Source organism: Malus domestica, chromosome 13 (genome assembly GCF_042453785.1).
Source record: "Malus domestica chromosome 13, GDT2T_hap1".
Taxonomy (NCBI): Eukaryota; Viridiplantae; Streptophyta; class Magnoliopsida; order Rosales; family Rosaceae; genus Malus; species Malus domestica.
This window is the reverse complement of record NC_091673.1, coordinates 9,531,511-9,548,758: the sequence shown is the minus strand read 5'-3', so window position 1 is coordinate 9,548,758 and position 17,248 is coordinate 9,531,511. Positions and strand designations below refer to the sequence as shown.

At 37.9% G+C, this 17,248-nt stretch overlaps 2 protein-coding genes across 5 annotated transcripts; one reads left to right on the top strand and one right to left on the bottom strand.

Annotated features, from left to right (window-relative positions):
- Positions 1-2,463: 2,463 nt before the first annotated feature.
- On the top strand, positions 2,464-5,738 carry LOC103452489 (OVARIAN TUMOR DOMAIN-containing deubiquitinating enzyme 1-like). Its single transcript, XM_008391983.4, has 9 exons — positions 2,464-2,818; positions 3,171-3,341; positions 3,415-3,480; positions 3,573-3,656; positions 3,772-3,894; positions 4,663-4,715; positions 4,832-4,881; positions 4,960-5,060; positions 5,235-5,738. Exons 2-9 carry the CDS (start codon positions 3,174-3,176, stop codon positions 5,496-5,498), a joined length of 909 nt encoding a protein of 302 aa, XP_008390205.2. The 5' UTR covers positions 2,464-2,818; positions 3,171-3,173; the 3' UTR covers positions 5,499-5,738.
- Positions 5,739-6,088: 350 nt separating this feature from the next.
- LOC103452490 (protein MEI2-like 4) lies at positions 6,089-13,340 on the bottom strand. Of its 4 annotated transcripts, none has more exons than XM_008391984.4 (15): positions 12,749-13,340; positions 12,188-12,260; positions 11,992-12,037; positions 10,563-10,877; positions 9,814-10,241; positions 9,556-9,714; positions 9,276-9,392; positions 9,039-9,190; positions 8,816-8,913; positions 8,324-8,728; positions 7,556-8,228; positions 7,368-7,452; positions 7,197-7,265; positions 6,940-7,119; positions 6,089-6,814 (listed from the first exon to the last, which is right to left on the bottom strand). In XM_008391984.4, the coding sequence occupies exons 2-15, from the start codon at positions 12,245-12,247 to the stop codon at positions 6,650-6,652; spliced, it is 2,952 nt and encodes a 983-aa protein (XP_008390206.2). In that variant the 5' UTR covers positions 12,248-12,260; positions 12,749-13,340; the 3' UTR covers positions 6,089-6,649. The 4 variants fall into 4 exon arrangements, with proteins under 4 accessions (XP_008390206.2, XP_017192559.2, XP_008390207.2 ...); XM_017337070.3 differs by having other exon boundaries at positions 8,324-8,740; positions 12,749-13,336; XM_008391985.4 differs by having other exon boundaries at positions 8,324-8,707; positions 12,749-13,336.
- Positions 13,341-17,248: the final 3,908 nt, after the last annotated feature.

Genomic DNA, 17,248 nt, shown 5'->3' with positions numbered 1-17,248 from the left:
TCTTCAATCATTTATTTTATCTTGAATTTCCTCATTTACTTGTTTTGTTTAGTTAAATCATTATTTCTATAAGCCATTTCCCTTTTTAGATGTTTGTTTAAGTCACGTACAGTAGTATTTAGTTTCGTTGAATTAGTGTAGTTCTTAGAGTTAACTAAGTTAAATACACAAAAGCTCATAAATTGTTTATATCAGTCCCTGAGGAGATCGACCTTGCTTGAGCCATTCTATACTACAACACTTGTTCTCTTGCAAGAATTTTCTATGGTTTAACCCTTTGTTTTACAAGTGTTAAAAATCACCATCATATATGCAGGTGCAGTGGAAGTGGTGACATCAAGGAAGTTCACGCAGTTCAGTTCCATCTTCGTAGGCACAAAGGCAGATGCAACATTCCTAAGATTAACACAACTCACGTAATAAGCACACTTAGTGATTTGGTGTAGGGTTAATTTGGCAATGAGAAACTGAAACCCCGGATCTGGTGCCCCGGATCTTCATACACATGACTTGAAAGGCTCAATTGCTGAACAAGTACATGTATGAATTCCAGTTGGTAATACAAAAACCTATTTCAGCATGCCATTAAAAACAATTAACTATTTTATGGGACTTTCTAGTAAAAAGATATCAAGAATGTATCATGGAACTTACAGCATCCTCTAGGGAGAGAACATGTTCAGTAGGTGTAGTAGTGTCGCATTCAGTCATTACTCCTCCAAAAGATTCTTGGATCTCACCATTAACTTTGTCAAAATCAGGTATCTTGCGGAACTTGTACTTTGGCAAACGATCGATCTCTTCCCTTGTCATGTAATTCTGCAGCTCTGGGGTCTGGAACCCTGACAGATGGTGTATTGTCACCACAGAGACTTCCAAGCTTCTATCTCCATAGAGACTTCCTCCGCACCTCCACTTGCATTGTCCTCGTGATGGCGTACTGTCACCACCCAATCACTCCTCTGAACTGCAAAAGGAAGCTCACAAACAAGAACAACGTCCTCGTCCTCAGGGTGGTTTCTTTCTTCTCCAAACTTCTAAAAATCAAATGGGTGTAAAAATAAATCCACATATTGAATTGGGTTTATAGGAGTATATTGGGTATTAAATTTGGGTTTAAAAAGATATTAATAGTTTAGTTAAAAATTAAATGGGTGCAAAAAGTAAGTTGGGTGTAAAAATAAGTTAGATGAGTTTAAATAAAATTTCCTTTTTTTAATTTGTAGTTGGCATGCTCCTTAGCTTATATCATTTGGGCTTATTGATACAAATAATTGTTGAAATGAGGTGCAATGCTTCTTCCATGTGTATGCCCTGGGTTTTTATGTTTTATTGGTGTGCTCCTTACTTTTATACTTGAGATTTTTTACATCTTTTGGTTTTGCTAGTTGTATGTTCCCACTTAATCAGTTTTACTGTATATTTGTTCTTTGGTATCTGTCTTCCAACTCAATTTCAATAATTGAGCAAGGCTACTATCAAATGTTATATTGTCTTCATTTACGCTTAGTATTCGGAACCGTAAACCGGCAAGAATCGAACCGGAACCGGAGTAGACCGAACCATACGATTCTAGTAATAAATTTAAGCACAACCACACCAAACCGAACCAAACCGTTGATATTTTCCAGTTCTGGTTCCAGTTTAGGGATGGAACCGCACGGTGCCCACCCTTACTTGCACATTTGAGCAAAACTAGTACTAATAAAACCGGAGGCAGATTGTCTGCCCTCCCTTTCCTATGCCATTTCCATCCCCTCTTATTTGTGCGATCACAGTTAAGCCACGCTAACATTTTATATTAAATTTTTAATAGAGATAATAAAACAAAAAGTAATAGGAATATAAAATATTGACGTGTCTTAACCGTGACCGCACAAATAGAAGAGTATAGGAAGGGTATGGGAAAAGGAGAGCAGACAATTTGCCTCCAATAAAACCATGCAAATAAATTTAACAATATTTAAACTACAGTACCTGAAGGTTGAAGTGACAATAACCGTATATCCTACCAATTGTGACCTTTTGGGCGAAGAAAATTTTTGGTACTTTAGTTAAGGGGAGTACGATTTTGTTGTAAATATGAATACTCTTGTGTCTTTTATCTATTATTTGGTCTAAAAGAATGATCCATATCTTTATAAAATTGTCAAATAAAATGGTTTGGTAAGTTTGTTAGGTTGAAATACATTTTGCCTATAAAACAATCATTCAAGCAAGAGAGGAGATATACACGGCAAGAGAAGAGGAGAGAAAAACAGAAGGGAATTGAGAAGAAAAAAAATACAAGTTAGCTATACCAAGATTAGAGAGGATGAGAGAAAATACTGAGAGTTATTTTGTACTTGTATTATTTTAGATAATTAAAAAAATATTATTGCAGCCCTGAAGACGTAGACACAATTATCAAACTTTTGTAAATACTATGTCTTATTTACCTTATACCTAACTGCGAATTTCATCGATTTCACAACAAATTTTACTTTATAACGATATTTGTTTATTTCATGCGTGAATTGGATGAGTTGGAAATGAAATTGAAGCATGCAAATTTGATGTGGTGAAGTGAATGAGTGAAAAAAAAAGAGTAAAAACAGGGAAAAACAGGTCGCAAGTACAAAAACTGACATCCAAACAGAAAGAAAACGTCAATCAACCGAACACGCTTGCTGGACTCCACCGCGAAGCGTTTTTCCAATTCCCTTTTGCTTCTTCAATCTTCAAGGTAAGCCAGAGAAGAAGCAGACGGCTGCCACTCTACTCCCATTTTCCAATTCGATCACACACCCAGGCTTCACGAAGCCGTTTCACCCCCTAGGTATGCCCCTACACTCTGACATGTCAGCTTCTTTGTATTCACCTCAATTTTACTTCTTTACCGCAAATTTCAATTGCTGTCCGCCAGTAGATTCTTGGGTTTTATTGGGTTGTAGCCACAAATCATGAGAACCCGGTTTCTTTCTTTAATTCTTGTTTTTGATCAATTGATTTGGACTAACAAATTTTCAGTATTCTGAAAAAAAATTGGAACTTTTGGTTGGTATTGGAATCTTGATAGTATTGGGTGTTCAATTATGTTGAATTTTGGATAAAGGAAGTGATGGAGGAATTAGGTTACGGATTTGTTTGAATGTGAGTGTTGTTTGTTGCTTGTTTTTGTGTGTGAATAGAGAATGCAGAATCATGATGGGGTCCAAGTGGATGGGGAAGTGGAGTCTGCAGCATCGGTTGCAACACCCGAGTTTGATGAGTGGGTAAATTTTGGGGACCAAGATATCATGCAGCAGCACTCGGCGATTCGAGCAGAGGAGGCTGAGAAAATTCCCTTTCTTGGGGACAAGGCAATACTCAAAAGTCTAGACTTTGTTAACATTCAATGTTATGCAACCGGGTTTTGAACCTTTTGTTGTGCAGGAACCACTCTCATCGCTGGCATCTGAATATCAATCAGGCAGCGCTATCTTGTTGGAGAAAATAAAGGTTTGCTAATTGTCGTCTGCTCTCTAGTTTGTCCTTCCATTCTTTATGATATTAGGTTCTTATGGAACAAATTGTAACTACCCTTTATGCAGGTTCTCGGTGAACAATATGCTGCTATTCGGCGAACAAGAGGAGATGGGAACTGCTTCTTCCGAAGCTTTATGTTTTCTTACCTTGTATGTCCCTTGGAACTGCATTCATTTTTTTATATGTAGGGTGTACCTGTAAGCATGACGCAAGTATGTATTCTGGTCTCTTAGCTGTTAATAAATTTTTGAGCTGTCCAAATAGGAGCATATTTTGGAATCACAAGATCAAAGTGAAGTTGACCGTATCAAGGCCAATGTTGAACAGTGCAGAAAAACACTTCAAAGCTTGGGTTACACAGACTTTACTTTTGAGGATTTTTTTGCGGTAACTTCCTACTTTCACTTTTACACTGTATTGTTGGTTTATTGATTTCTCTTCTTCTATTCCGAATGCATATGTGATATTCAGTAAAGCCACTGGTTTTATGTGTAAGCCTTTTGGATTTGAACATGGCTTGACGCTTTGCAGATGAATAAGTTTTTTGTATGATCAACTATTGGAAGTCACATGATAGCTGATATATATGCACCATATATTTCATGCATTTAGAGAATATCAGCAGGGAATCACATATTTTACTACCCGATTTTCCAGAGCAATTGTAGCCCAAATATAATAGAATTTTAAAGGCCTCGGCATTCACATAAATCTGATCACATAGAATCAAGTTGGACAACCATGCATAGCTAACTCATAGGCCCATGGTTCTATGGTTTGATGCTCAAAATATACGAAAGCTACCAAAGAATTTCATCCATTGAGGGGTGATAAAACCATCTAGAATCTGGTGTCGTCCTGTCATGTGTAAGTTGGTCAGGCAAGATTCAAGAATGATGATACATCTATGCTTTTAAAGAAAATGAGATATTCACTTTCTTACATATAGTTATTTGGTCGACGAGGGGGACTTCATGTCAATTTCAGGAAATAAGGATTTGTTCCAGTTAGTATGTCAGTCACCATATTGTTCCAGTTAGTTTCCTTCCGATCTTTTTCCTGTCCATAAACTTGGCCTGAATTTATAATATCATGAATATCCACTTGTAAAAAAACAAAAAAAACTATGATCTCAAATTCCTGGAAACATTTCAGTTATTCCTTGAGCAGCTGGACAGTGTTCTTCAAGGAAATGAAGAATCCATAAGGTGTGGATAGTTCCTTTACGTGGCTTTTTGTTGACTATTAAATATTGAAAGTAGTTTGATGCTAGTTTTGAGTTGTGTGCCTAACTGTAATCAGCATGATTTGTTATTTCTTACAGTCATGATGAGCTCATACGTAGGAGCCGAGATCAGTCAGTATCTGACTATGGTGAGTGGCTATAAATGAAACAGTTCTTAGTGTGCTGTTTTATCCCGCTACAATTACCTGACACATTTGGTTGGTTAGTTGTGATGTTTTTCAGATTTGTTACCTCTGGCGAAATACGGAAACGCTCAGAGTTTTTTGAACCTTTTATATTCGGATTGACCAATGCAACTGTAGAGCAGGTTTGTTCAATGAAAACTTTTCAACCAATGATTTTATTTGTTCTTTAGTGGTTGACCAAATTATTCAATTCAAGGTACTGCGCAAAGTGTCTTGAGAAAGAATATGAAAATGATTAAATCATATATTATGTAAGATATAGTGATGTGTTTCTCATATGTGATTTTTCTTACTAGTTTTGCAAGTCATCCGTGGAGCCAATGGGTGAAGAAAGTGACCATGTGCACATCACTGCCCTGTCAGATGCACTTGGCGTGCCAATCCGTGTGGTGTACCTAGACCGTAGCTCATGTGATAATGGTGGTGTTAGCGTGAATCATCATGATTTCGTTCCTGCTGGAAGCGATGCTCCAAAAGCTAGTGAGGGCTCTGAGAAAGTGACTCCCTATATTACCTTGCTATATCGCCCAGGCCACTACGATCTTCTCTACCCGAAGTGATGCTCTCACCTGTTCCTGTAAGTACATCTTGCATATGTTCAAGGGCTCTCATTTAGTTGGAGAATGTAACTTTGCTCTGAACTGTTCAAAGTGAGTGAGACCAGGAACACAACATTGCCTGAAAAAAAAAGGGAAATCGGTTTAGGACTGTGCCATCGATAAGAAATTGCAATTTAAAAAGTGGCTGTTGCTTCTGTAATGGATGTTTGCAATTTGAAAAGGAACTGTTGCTTTGATTTCTGTAATGGTTGTTACTTCATTCATGCGCATGCTTAGGGTCATTAAGTCAACTTTATGTCCTATAAATTTAATTCAAGGTCTTAGTTTTTGGTCAAGTTTTACGGTATATGCTGTATCCAAGTCAATTTCTTGCGACGAAAATATTTTGAAAATAAATAAGAAGTGAAAGTAGACGATTAAGTGTTCCGGAGAGATTTACAAGCCGAAGTACTCAATCCCACACAATCTGAGTACTTCGGCTCGTTAATGTAGAAAGTTCATATCGAGCCACAACCCATTACCATAATGTACGAGCGGGTGGCTGTCGATGAGTGATTGGCGGTTTCCGATCAATTACATGAAGCTATGCATCCCATGGAATCCAGCCACACATTATTTGAACACAGAATCCATACAACAATGAGTTTAATTATTCAAAAAAAAAAAAAAAAAAATTAACGCTCTTATGTCTTAATAGTTACAAATGCGTTCCCCCAAAGAACTAAATAAAACATAAACCAGAAGAAAAAAAATTACAAAATGGAGCAGTTATTAACCTCATCGAACCGCAGTTTACAGTCTCTTCTTCCTGCTCAGAAACTCCTGTACATAAATTATATTTTTGTTTCTCTTCAAGTAATTACTCTTTAGATCATCCAAAATTTCGAAGCTCCAGCCGATGCTCCTTCTTTTCGTCTTTTGTGCTAACTGTTTCGGAATTTAAAGAAAAAAGGTGAAAAAAACCTGGAAAATCGCTTAGCATTAGCTAAGCATTTGTCCTCTAAGGTTTAAACGGGCTTGTAAGAAACACCGCAAGATCTTTCCTTGGCCCTCTCTTTAGCCACCCTAAATATGCATCACCGAAGATTCGGGTGGAAGGAAATTAGAATCTTCTGTACTGTAAGGTTAGTGCCCGGGAAAATATGTGGCGCTTAGTCTGACTCCTTAGCAGAACGGGAACCTGCAGATGTCTCTCCATTGCAAGAATGCTCTTCGTCTCCAAAACTTGGTGGACTCCCTACATAGCTCTCCTCATGGGTGACTGCTCGAATTTTTCCCGGTCTTGTGCGAACATTAACCCCCATTGGGAAGGGCACCTGTTGGTCAGGAACTGTCAGCATGTAATCTCTCCATCTTGCGTTAATAACTGTTATCCGCTTATTCTTATTTGGATATCTTTTAAAATTTTGCATTTCCATTTTAAATTTCACCATCCGCGTACCTGATCACCGGCATTTGGGCCATCAGTGTTGAAGAGAATGGGACGGCATCGCTTATCCTCATTCATCAAGCTTGAATTCTGGAAATGTGCAATCAGAGCAGCTTTTCCTTGAATTCGAGCATATGCGAGTGATGCCACCTTCTCACTGTTGAACTTCTCCCATTTCTTCCCGTTGAATGACTGCAACAATTGGACATTCTTTTTAGCTTCAATTTGCATATGCGTTTTATCATTTTAAAGCTTTACAGAAAACAAACCTGATAAAATGGAACGATCATTCGAGGATCAGTCATATTGATGAACGCATAGCCCACATTGCATTTGTTCTGCAACAGATATGAAGACCATGTTCATCATACAGCTACAAGTGTGAGATTATATATCTGCCACAATATCACAGGAAATAATCCACACAGAACGTCACTTGCCTTAAAATCAATTGGCAGATAAATGAAATCGTAAGTTCCTCGATGGCGTTCATCAATCGCAGCCAATAGCATCTTTGAAGTATACCTATCATCATTCAAACACATTGATCCGAGAATTATTTAAGAGCCAAGAAAGTAATAAAAGGAGCCATTAACAATGAACTTTCTTTCTATTCAGAATTACTTACTTGTTGGGAATGTTCTTTATCATAAGTGTTGTTCGGTTGTCTTCTCCTTGCATAATGCGGTCAACATCCAGTTCATACTGTTTCTTATTGTCTCCCTGATTAACCATGCCTTCATTTCTACGACTTCTTGTACGCTCAGCAGGCAGATCAAATGCACTCATGATGGGAATCATCTGGCCTCTTCCAGGAAACATCATGCACCTCTGATGATGGGCTTGCTGCAGTCCTGCATTTTTGTGAGCAATTGGCAGGTCCATGCTGTTTCCACCAACCTGAGGAAACATGTTATGAGAAACAAATTCCATTGAATGTGGTGAGTTATTTGAGATTCTCATATTTCCAAGAGAGCCTGGATGAAACCCAGATGCCTCGGGGGATTCCCCTCCATATGATTGTCGTCTGTCCCACAGAGAAGGATTGACCACTGGTGCTGACCCCACATGATGGTTATGCATGGGCAAACCTGGGTTTAACATATGAGATGGTGCTCTAGGAAGTCCATGAACCCGCGTTGGGGGATGGACTGCAGAAAAGGGATGAGCTGAAGAAAGTCCATTGACAAATGATGGTGAGTTTGGCCATATCATTCCAGGAGGCTGAGGGTGATAGGAGTTGTTCCATGCGTAATGATGTCCAGGAATAGGGCAGTTAACATTGCCGGCAGAGCCAAAAACTGAGGAAGAGAGCAAAACCAGAGGATCAAGATAAGAAAAGATATCAAACTGGAGAAAATTAAAGAAGTGCATAGTTTGTTAATCGTTCACTTACCACCTTCATTTAGTTCATATGAGTGCCCATTGGAGCTTACTCTGGGGAAGTGCCTGTTATCAATTCTTTCTGTTGGTCTGGCATTGATAGATACATTGCCCGGTGAACTGCAGTTGACTGAATTAGTTAAACCATCATGATACTCTGGAAGTGAATGAGGATGGGAAGCTGGCAAGCCATGGATGTCAAATTTCAGCGAGCCTGCTGAATGGACAGACTCAACAAAGCCAGACTGATTCCCAACAGATTCAGCTCTCAGAACAGAAGGTAAGCTGTTAGGAACACTAGAAGAGACCCCATAGTGGAATGCATTTTCAAGGGACGCAGCTTGTGCTGCAGCGTGTACAGCCATGATAGTTCCATTATCTGTGCAACTGGACGTAACTGATCCATGTGGAACTGGTCCTGTTAACGACTCTTTATGAGACCTAATAAAGAGAATCTGTGCTTCTAAACTAGATTCAACGAGGGTTTTTTAGACAAATACTTTACCAGAAAATCCAGTGATAGAGTCAGAAGGGCTAGTCTGCTGCAGATATAGGCCACATTCATCTTGCTCTAAAAAATCTGAAGATAACTGTAGCTCCAAGCTGCAGTGAAAAAAATAATTACCAGATTATAAGAGATTAGTAATTTTCAAACACAGCTTGAGTAAAAAAAAACGCGGAAAATAAATTCAAGCAATGAAGGCAAAGTAATTGTTCTGGGACAATACCTCCGTCTTGCACCTCCAGGACGGCTTGGCTCAAGCTTAATTTGCTTCCCGGCAATATCACTCTTGTTTAAGGCATTAAGAGCAGCGTCTGCAGCTCTAATGTCATAAAATTCAATAAATTTGTTATGACTTCTATTTGGGGTTTCACGGATCTGCAATCCAGGTTCAAGAATGACAACACATTAGAGCTTATGCTTTTGCCATGCACAACTACAAGAAACGGCATGAAATACTCACCTCTTTGATTTCTCCATAGACACCAAAAACCTGGCGTAATTCATCATTTGAAACAGAAGAATCCAGGTTGAATACAACAAGAGTTCCCTGATTAACATCTTTCTCAGAAGGGTTGTCCTGACAAGAGATAACCCAAATAAAGCGATGTATAGACTATCAATGTAAATCCAACTGTATAACAATAATCACGAAAAATACTGACCCTCTCAAAGCAACCACATGCCCGGTAAAATAACAAAGTTATATCGATATCTAGAGGGATAACATCGTGGGTACTCACCTTTGGAATTGAGTAATGTATGTCAAGCTTGCGGCGCCTCAATGGTTTATTCTGCAGTGATTTCATCGCATTACGAGCTGCTCTAATGTCATAATAGGATATCATAACAAAACCGCGATGCTTGCAGGCTGTATAAAGAGTGCGAATATCTCCATATTGCTGCATATTCGAGTTATCAAAATTTCAGTACTCAATGGCCCAAAGAACATGTAATGCTGAAAATGAATACGAATCCCACAACTAAGACGTCTAGCATACCTCAAACAGGGTTCTCAACTCAGAATCTTCAATGTTACTGTTTATATTTCTCACAAACAAAGTCCGGGAAGGGTGTTCACCATAAGGGTGTTCTCCCACTACTGAACCATTGCACGACAGACCATTAGAAACTTCTACAGCATACACAGAGTCCCTTAATCCAGTTGCCAAACCGTCATCTCCCAAATCCATCCCTCCAACACTGCTAAAAAGGTCCAACTCCTCCATATTATCCCTAGCACTCAGTTGGACTGAATAGTCAAGCCCATCGGTAACTCCAGAAAGCAACTCGTCATCATTTGGGAGAAGATTTCCGATGGTTTGGGCCTCAATTTCTTCAAGGGATTCAAAAGCTTCCTCTTCATCATAGTGGGGGGCAACAGTATCAACAGAATGGCCATACAGTGTATTGTTCGACGATAATCTTACTGCATCAGAAGATTTTCATTTTCAACAAAAATCACATAGAAAATAAGCAACAAAACTGAATCAATCAAAGAAACTACAGCCTAGAACAGAGTGGATATCAGCAGAATGGCCATATTGTTTGATAATAATCTCACTGCATCTGAAATTCAACAAAAATCATGTAGCAAATGTGCAATGAAACTGAAGCTACCAAAACAACTACAGCATAGAACACATTAGTCACTAAGAAATTTGAATAAGACTTCATTTAAGGTTCAAGCACATTAGCTGGCATTGGAAACAGAACTGCACGCAAGGAATACTGAAGTCAGAGGGCTTACACTTCCTACTAAATAGCTCCGACAATGAACTTGAAAAAAGGCTACTCTCATACTGAGCTCCCATCATATTGACTTTACCACCTTCTCCAAAATAAGATGCTGTCTCAACATTTACATTAGATCTTGCTCCTGAATCATGGTTCATGGTTCTCGACAAATTCAAGGAATGACTTAAGGCTCTCTCTGCTCCCACTGCCTGTTTATTGAAGCCGGGATGCACTTTCTGGTCTTGCATTATGAAAAATTCGGGATGGTCCAGAGAATTCACTGTCTGACACGTCTCCAGAGATGATGAAGCAAGTGACTTCTTGCTGGCTGTTCAGAAGATTAGAAGCAAAACTCAATTGTCAGAATGAAAGGGCATAACAAATACACTTCTTTTTTCCAGGTACAAAAGGGGGCTGACAGCTCTAATTCATACAGTTGTTATTAATTCAGGAATTACTATATAATTACTCATGAATTATCCCAATAGAACTTGAGTTATTAGTTGTGACCGAACTTAGCATTGAGGGCGCACTATGTGACACCCTATTTAATTATAGGCTATTAGGCATGAACATGAAAAATTTTAAATGCGTTAGCAAGAGTGAAAACATGGACTCTTCTAATCCATAATATTAGATTCATGGGAGAAAGATGTTTCCGAAGAGGCAAAAGGTTATGAAATTAATATTATCCACACCAAGAATCTCAGATGGAATTCAATCAACATTGTAGATCTTCAACTAACTAGCTCAATAGCAAATTGTTACTGCAATCATCCTCTCATTTATTCCTCCACTCCTTATATATATCACTGCAATCATCCTCTCATTTATTCCTCCACTCCTTATATATATCACTGCAATCATACATTTCATCATGTGGATCGACACCATCAGGTCGTGCTCCTCCTATCGCCTACTCGAAATTCGGAACTATTTCACTTAACAATAAAACATACCCTCACATTAAAATCCCTCTCAACACCACATATCCATATCCTCCATCTCTTTTCAGGGAAGGTAAGAATAACTTCTGAAAAACTCAAGGTAGATCCAGTTACTGGATAGGTACCTAAGATGATTACTAGAGCTGATGGCACAAAATTACTTTCAGTATGAACACAAGTGGAAAATTCTGTACTGAAATGGTAATATAAAGCAGTAACGGAAACTTCTTGACAGGTTATAACTGTCAGGTAATTTGTCACAGCTATGGATTAATTGCGATGACATCTTAGACTCTTAGTTCAACAATATATGGTAGTTAGTGGTCACCAAAAACAAAATATTTCTCACAATTAATCATTAACAGCCTCTAACCGAAGGGTTTCTAGTGAATGGTTTAGCAACAAGTTTGATAAGAATTAAAGGGCAAGACTGCAAAAGTATGCAAGTTGTGGGCCAAAATGGTAAGGCAGCAGTTATAGATTGATGGTACTGACCATGATTATCAGGCAAGTGATCTGACTTCCAAAACCCACCCTGCCTCTGCCAAAGTTTTCAATACATAGAATAAATAAGACTAGAACTAAACAGTAAAAACGAATTAATAAAACCTCGTTAATATGATAAAACTGCGAATTCACTCAATTTTACTGCAGATAGGAACAGAAGGATGCACAATTGTTGATTCCTTACTTCATCGGAGAAGAACGACGAGGAGGACAAACCCTTGAGGTCCATTATCTCAGATGGCATGACGAAAATTATACTGCACAAACCAAAAATATTTCAAAAAAATAAAAATAAAAAGAAGCTGCATCTCCAGCAGCCACGTCTAGATACCTATTCAGAATTCTCCTTCCAGCATTTAAAAAAAATTATGGCACGCCAAAAATCACAACACACTTTGACAATTTCGATTACGCTTCTCCGAAGTACGAGTTTGGGTGAATTTATGAGCTGGAATTCAAGGGGAAAACAGTCTACAAGTGGAATGAGCTCAAGATCTCGAACAAATGCAGCTCAATTATGACGAATTCAGAGAAATTCAAACCGCATTTAATAAAAAGAAAGATAGAAATGCAATTCAATCGTAAATACCGAATCCAAAACAATCACGCAATTCATTTAGTACCAAATCCGCAAGCAATTCACACGAAGATCAGCGAGATCACGAACAACAATAATTAAACAACAACAACAAAAAAAGGAAATTTAAATCACTCAGGCGAAAATTGAAGGAGGAATTCAGCTCACCTGTGAAGTTGCAGATTGCAAAATCGAAGTCCGAGCTGCTCAGCTGCCGAAAACGCCAATCAAACGACGAACAGCCAAACTCGGACGTTGAAATCGCAATTGGAGTCCGGACCAGACAGAGGAACAAAGAGAGAGAAAGCCAGAGATGGAAGGAGGAGAGAACGAGAGGGGAATTTAAAACGAGGATGCAGAGGAGGTGGAGGGAGAGACGAGGAGGATATAAAAAAAGGAATAAATTACGGCATAAGGCAAGGGGATTGGAGAAGGGATCATCTAGGCATCTGTGCCGTGTAAGATCCTCTTAAGCTTCTTTGATGCTCTTTTTCCCTGCATTGCACGTTAACCTTTTTTTTTTTCTCTTCTTGTCTTTATGCCTTGTTCATTCTCTTTGCTGCACGTTTTCTCCTCCCTCTCCTGCTCTTTCAGCTCCGCCGGTCATCGGAATCTATGGAATTCTCCGGCGAGATGCGGAGCCCTCTCGCCAGAGAGAAAGCGAAAGAGAAGGATTTTGGGGTTTTTTTTTTTTTTTTTTTTTTTTTTGGGTTTAGTGGATTCTTCTGTTTTCTTCAGGGCGAACGGAAGAGAAATAGAAAACCGGACAGACTTGGACCAGGCTCCTAAAAACACGAGAGAGAAACGAGGGGGACGTGGCCGTTAAAACTGTTTAACGGCGTTATACCCCAATCCGTTGTGTGGTATCAGTAAAGGAGGGCCTTGCTGGTTTGCAACTCTCTCTCTGTCGATGCCACGCTGGCAAAGTGGGGAGAGAGATTGATGCCTTTGAGCATATGTTGAGCCGGTATTTTGTGTGAACATCTACAAAAGAGATGTCAAAACTGTTGTATAGATATATAACAATAAAAAATGACAGTAAAGGTTTTTGTAACCAAGTGTAGAGCTGAATCAATTGAAGGTAAAGTTCTTTGGCGTCATTTTTTACACTACTGTCAAAATGATTTAATGATTTTGTTAATAGGTTTGATGCAATTCATAATAAGCGTTGTTGTGTGTATGAAGTATTTGATTAATTGTTTTAATAATTAGACCTCACGAAGAGATGAAAAAAATTACAAAATGACATTCTTATTTAGCATATTTGGTGGGAGCAACAAATTGTACACACTGTCAAATTGCCATATAAATTATTAAATATCATTTTGATGTTTTATATTTGATATCTCCTTTAGAGATGTCTAAAATGATGAAATGCTAATCTGTTTTGAGATTGGTTTTGTTGAAACGGCTATTACTTTTCAGGTAATTTGTTGAGAGGGACAAACTGGCTAAGGGATTTTGTCTCTAAGTTCTGCAAGGACACGTGATCCGGCCAGACTCCAGACTTTTTATTCGGGGTGAGCAATTTAGCAGGGGAATTAATTATGACATTGATTATGTGTCATAGCATTGTATTATTAGTTAAAAACACTACAATGATAATATAAATGTTACATGCCAATCTTTTTCTAAACCATGACACATCGAAATACTATGACACATCAAAACTTAATGAATATAACATTTGGTGTATACTAAATAAACTCCATTGAGAATCTTTCATTGAGCATCTGGTGGGCACATTCCAATAGATGTCGACTATTATTGTGACTTTTAGAGGCTTATTGAGGATAACGGCAGGAAAATGTCAAGTATTATTGAACACTAACAAAGCTTTCAGCAAAGGCATCTCATCAAGCTCTTGGTCGCACAATAAAGTCACACACAAAAGAGAAAGCGAAGACAAATGAATGATATAAGAAAATAGATGAGTAAGGAGGAGGAAGACGTTCTAATTCAGTTTATTTTTACCCTATTAAATTTGCCCTAATTGTTTATAAGGATAAACACAAATACACAAACAAATATACATATGGTTGTGAAGTTCGCATTATGGCCCTGCTACTATTATAACATGTTTAATACTTTTCAACTAATTGAGAGCAAGTCCACTGGGGCTTGCTTTGCCCAGCCCTCAGCACAAAAAACAACCTGGCCCTCAGTCAAATTGCTCCAGCCCATAAAGTTGCCTGGCACCCAGCCCATGCCAGGCAACAGACCAGCCCAATTTTGACTGACCCAAGAGCTGGCCTATTTGGCTGGCGCGTGCACAACACTCGCGCCCAGGGCGAGTAGCCGACAAGAATGCAGAGGGCTGTCAGCCCACTTGTGCGCCAGATTTCATGAGTGACGCGGCACGCTCATAGCCGTTGGATTTCCAACGGCTAGTTTTTCTAGACCGTTGGATTTCCAACGGTAAAAAAAAATTAAATTTTACTTTTAAAATAGACCGTCCGATCACAGATCAACGGTCCACGTTAATTAACTAAATTAAAATTTATTAAAAATATTAAAAAATACAGAAAATTTAAAAAAAAAATTCTATAAATACCTAACTCTCATCTTCCACCTTACACCACATTTCAATATTTTCTACACTTTCTACCAAAGCTTTCATATACTTTTTGTGTGAAAAAAAAAATACCAAAAAGCTTGTGGTTGAAGAACAAAGTGTATTTGATGAGTTTATGTAATTTCATTTTAGTGTGTTTTTTTTTTATAGTTTATTTGATGAGTTTATGTAATTTTATTTTAGTGTGTTTTTTTTAAGTTTATTTGATGAGTATGTAATTTTATTTTAGTGTGTATTTTTTTTTAAGTTTATTTGAAATTTTATCTGAAATTGGTTAAAAATCTTATCCGAAATAAACTTAAAAAAAAAAACACACCAAATAAATGCGTTGGGTGCCAGCGCATTTTTTTAGGGGTGAAGATGCCTTGGCCTATTGCTGTTCACTCCAGTTTATTACTGTTCATTTAAGTGGATAAATGCGCTAGGTGCTGGCGCAAAGTCCTTAGGGGTGGACTTGCTCTGAGTGGTAATGGAGAGTAAGGCGATGGGTTCAGACTAGGATGGTTAAGGTTTGAATCTCCCAATAAATAGTACGAGTTATCCTTTTTTGTGTTAGTGATGTGAGTAAATTTCAGAATTAGTTCATTAAATTTGATTTGGTCAATGGACTCAGGATTCGTAACTCGATTACATGAAATAACATGACTTCTAACAAAATTCACAATTACTAAGGGGGTGTCTTCAATTGAGAATTTGAGAGACTTTAATGGATTTTTATGAAGTTTAGTTAATTTGTAGAAATTCCATATAAAATTTTGATTCAATTCCCTCGAAATCTCATGGGAAGATATGATATTTATGGATGCTTAAAATATATTACAAAAATGTGAGATTTATGGATGCTTAAAATACACTATGAAATATCTCTAATTCCCTCTAATTCCTCAACTTTCTCAAATTCTTTAAAATCAATTTCTAATTGAATACACTTGAAATGTTATAAACTTCTTTTACAATCATAAGTGAATACTATCTTCAAACTCTAATTAAATACACTTTGAATTTTTTATTTTTTTTTGGTCAATAATACACTTTGAATTTTAGAGAATCACTTAAAATCCTAATTCAATACCCTTAGATTCATTAAAAGAATTAAAATCCCTCAAAATTGAAATTGAATACACCCTTCTAAATTTTGCTTTGGCAATTGAACACATATTTAAAACTGGATATGAAAAACTCACATGTGATATATAATATATCATACTAACATAATCTTTGTCAAAAGTTAACGTTAACCTAAAACAATAATGCCCGTTATGTAAGTTTAAAGAACCATTCAAAATTTATCTCTATTAATTTTATATTATCATAAGTATTGATCTACTCATAATCGAAAGAAAACCGTCACAAATATAAATAGGTGTATCCAATGTGGTCCATTGCATCCACTTCTGGTTGCGTTTGGTAGCAAACGGAAACGGGAAACGCTCCTTCCCTCGCCTGGAGATGCGTGCGCGGTTTAAACCGTGACCGTCATGGGGAAAAACTGGTCTCCTACAACATTAAACACGCTGTTATTTCCGGTTTTGTGGACGAGAAAGGTACTTTACGATTTAACAGACACGCGTCCAGCTACTACTGGCTGTACATTTTTCAGTACATTGATATTTTTACACTAAGAGGACGAGGAGGAGTTCAACTAATTTATGAGCAGCTTAAATCGGTATCGAATTCGCTATTCACAAGATTCAAACTTAATACCTCTCACTTTCAAATAAAGAAAAATATCATCAGTTGTTTTCTTTTCGCAAAATGCAATCAGGATTCGCTTTACCTGATAAAATGGCGGCAGGCATAATGGCATTGGCAGTTAAGTGGCCATTATAGTACAAACAGAAAACGTCACCCCTCTGCTCCGATGGACGCGTGTCCATATATGCGTTTGCCTATCATTTCGTTGATGGGAAATTACTAAAGAGCTCCCGAAGAAAGTATGATTAGCATGCGATGTAGTTATCGTGACGTCTTCAATGTAGGATCGGAAGGACTTTTACCGTGGGATTAGCATTCCAGAGAGAGAAAATCTTCAGTTGCAGTGGCACTCTCATGATCAAGCAGGGCCGTCTATGTGGGATTAGCTGTAAAACTAG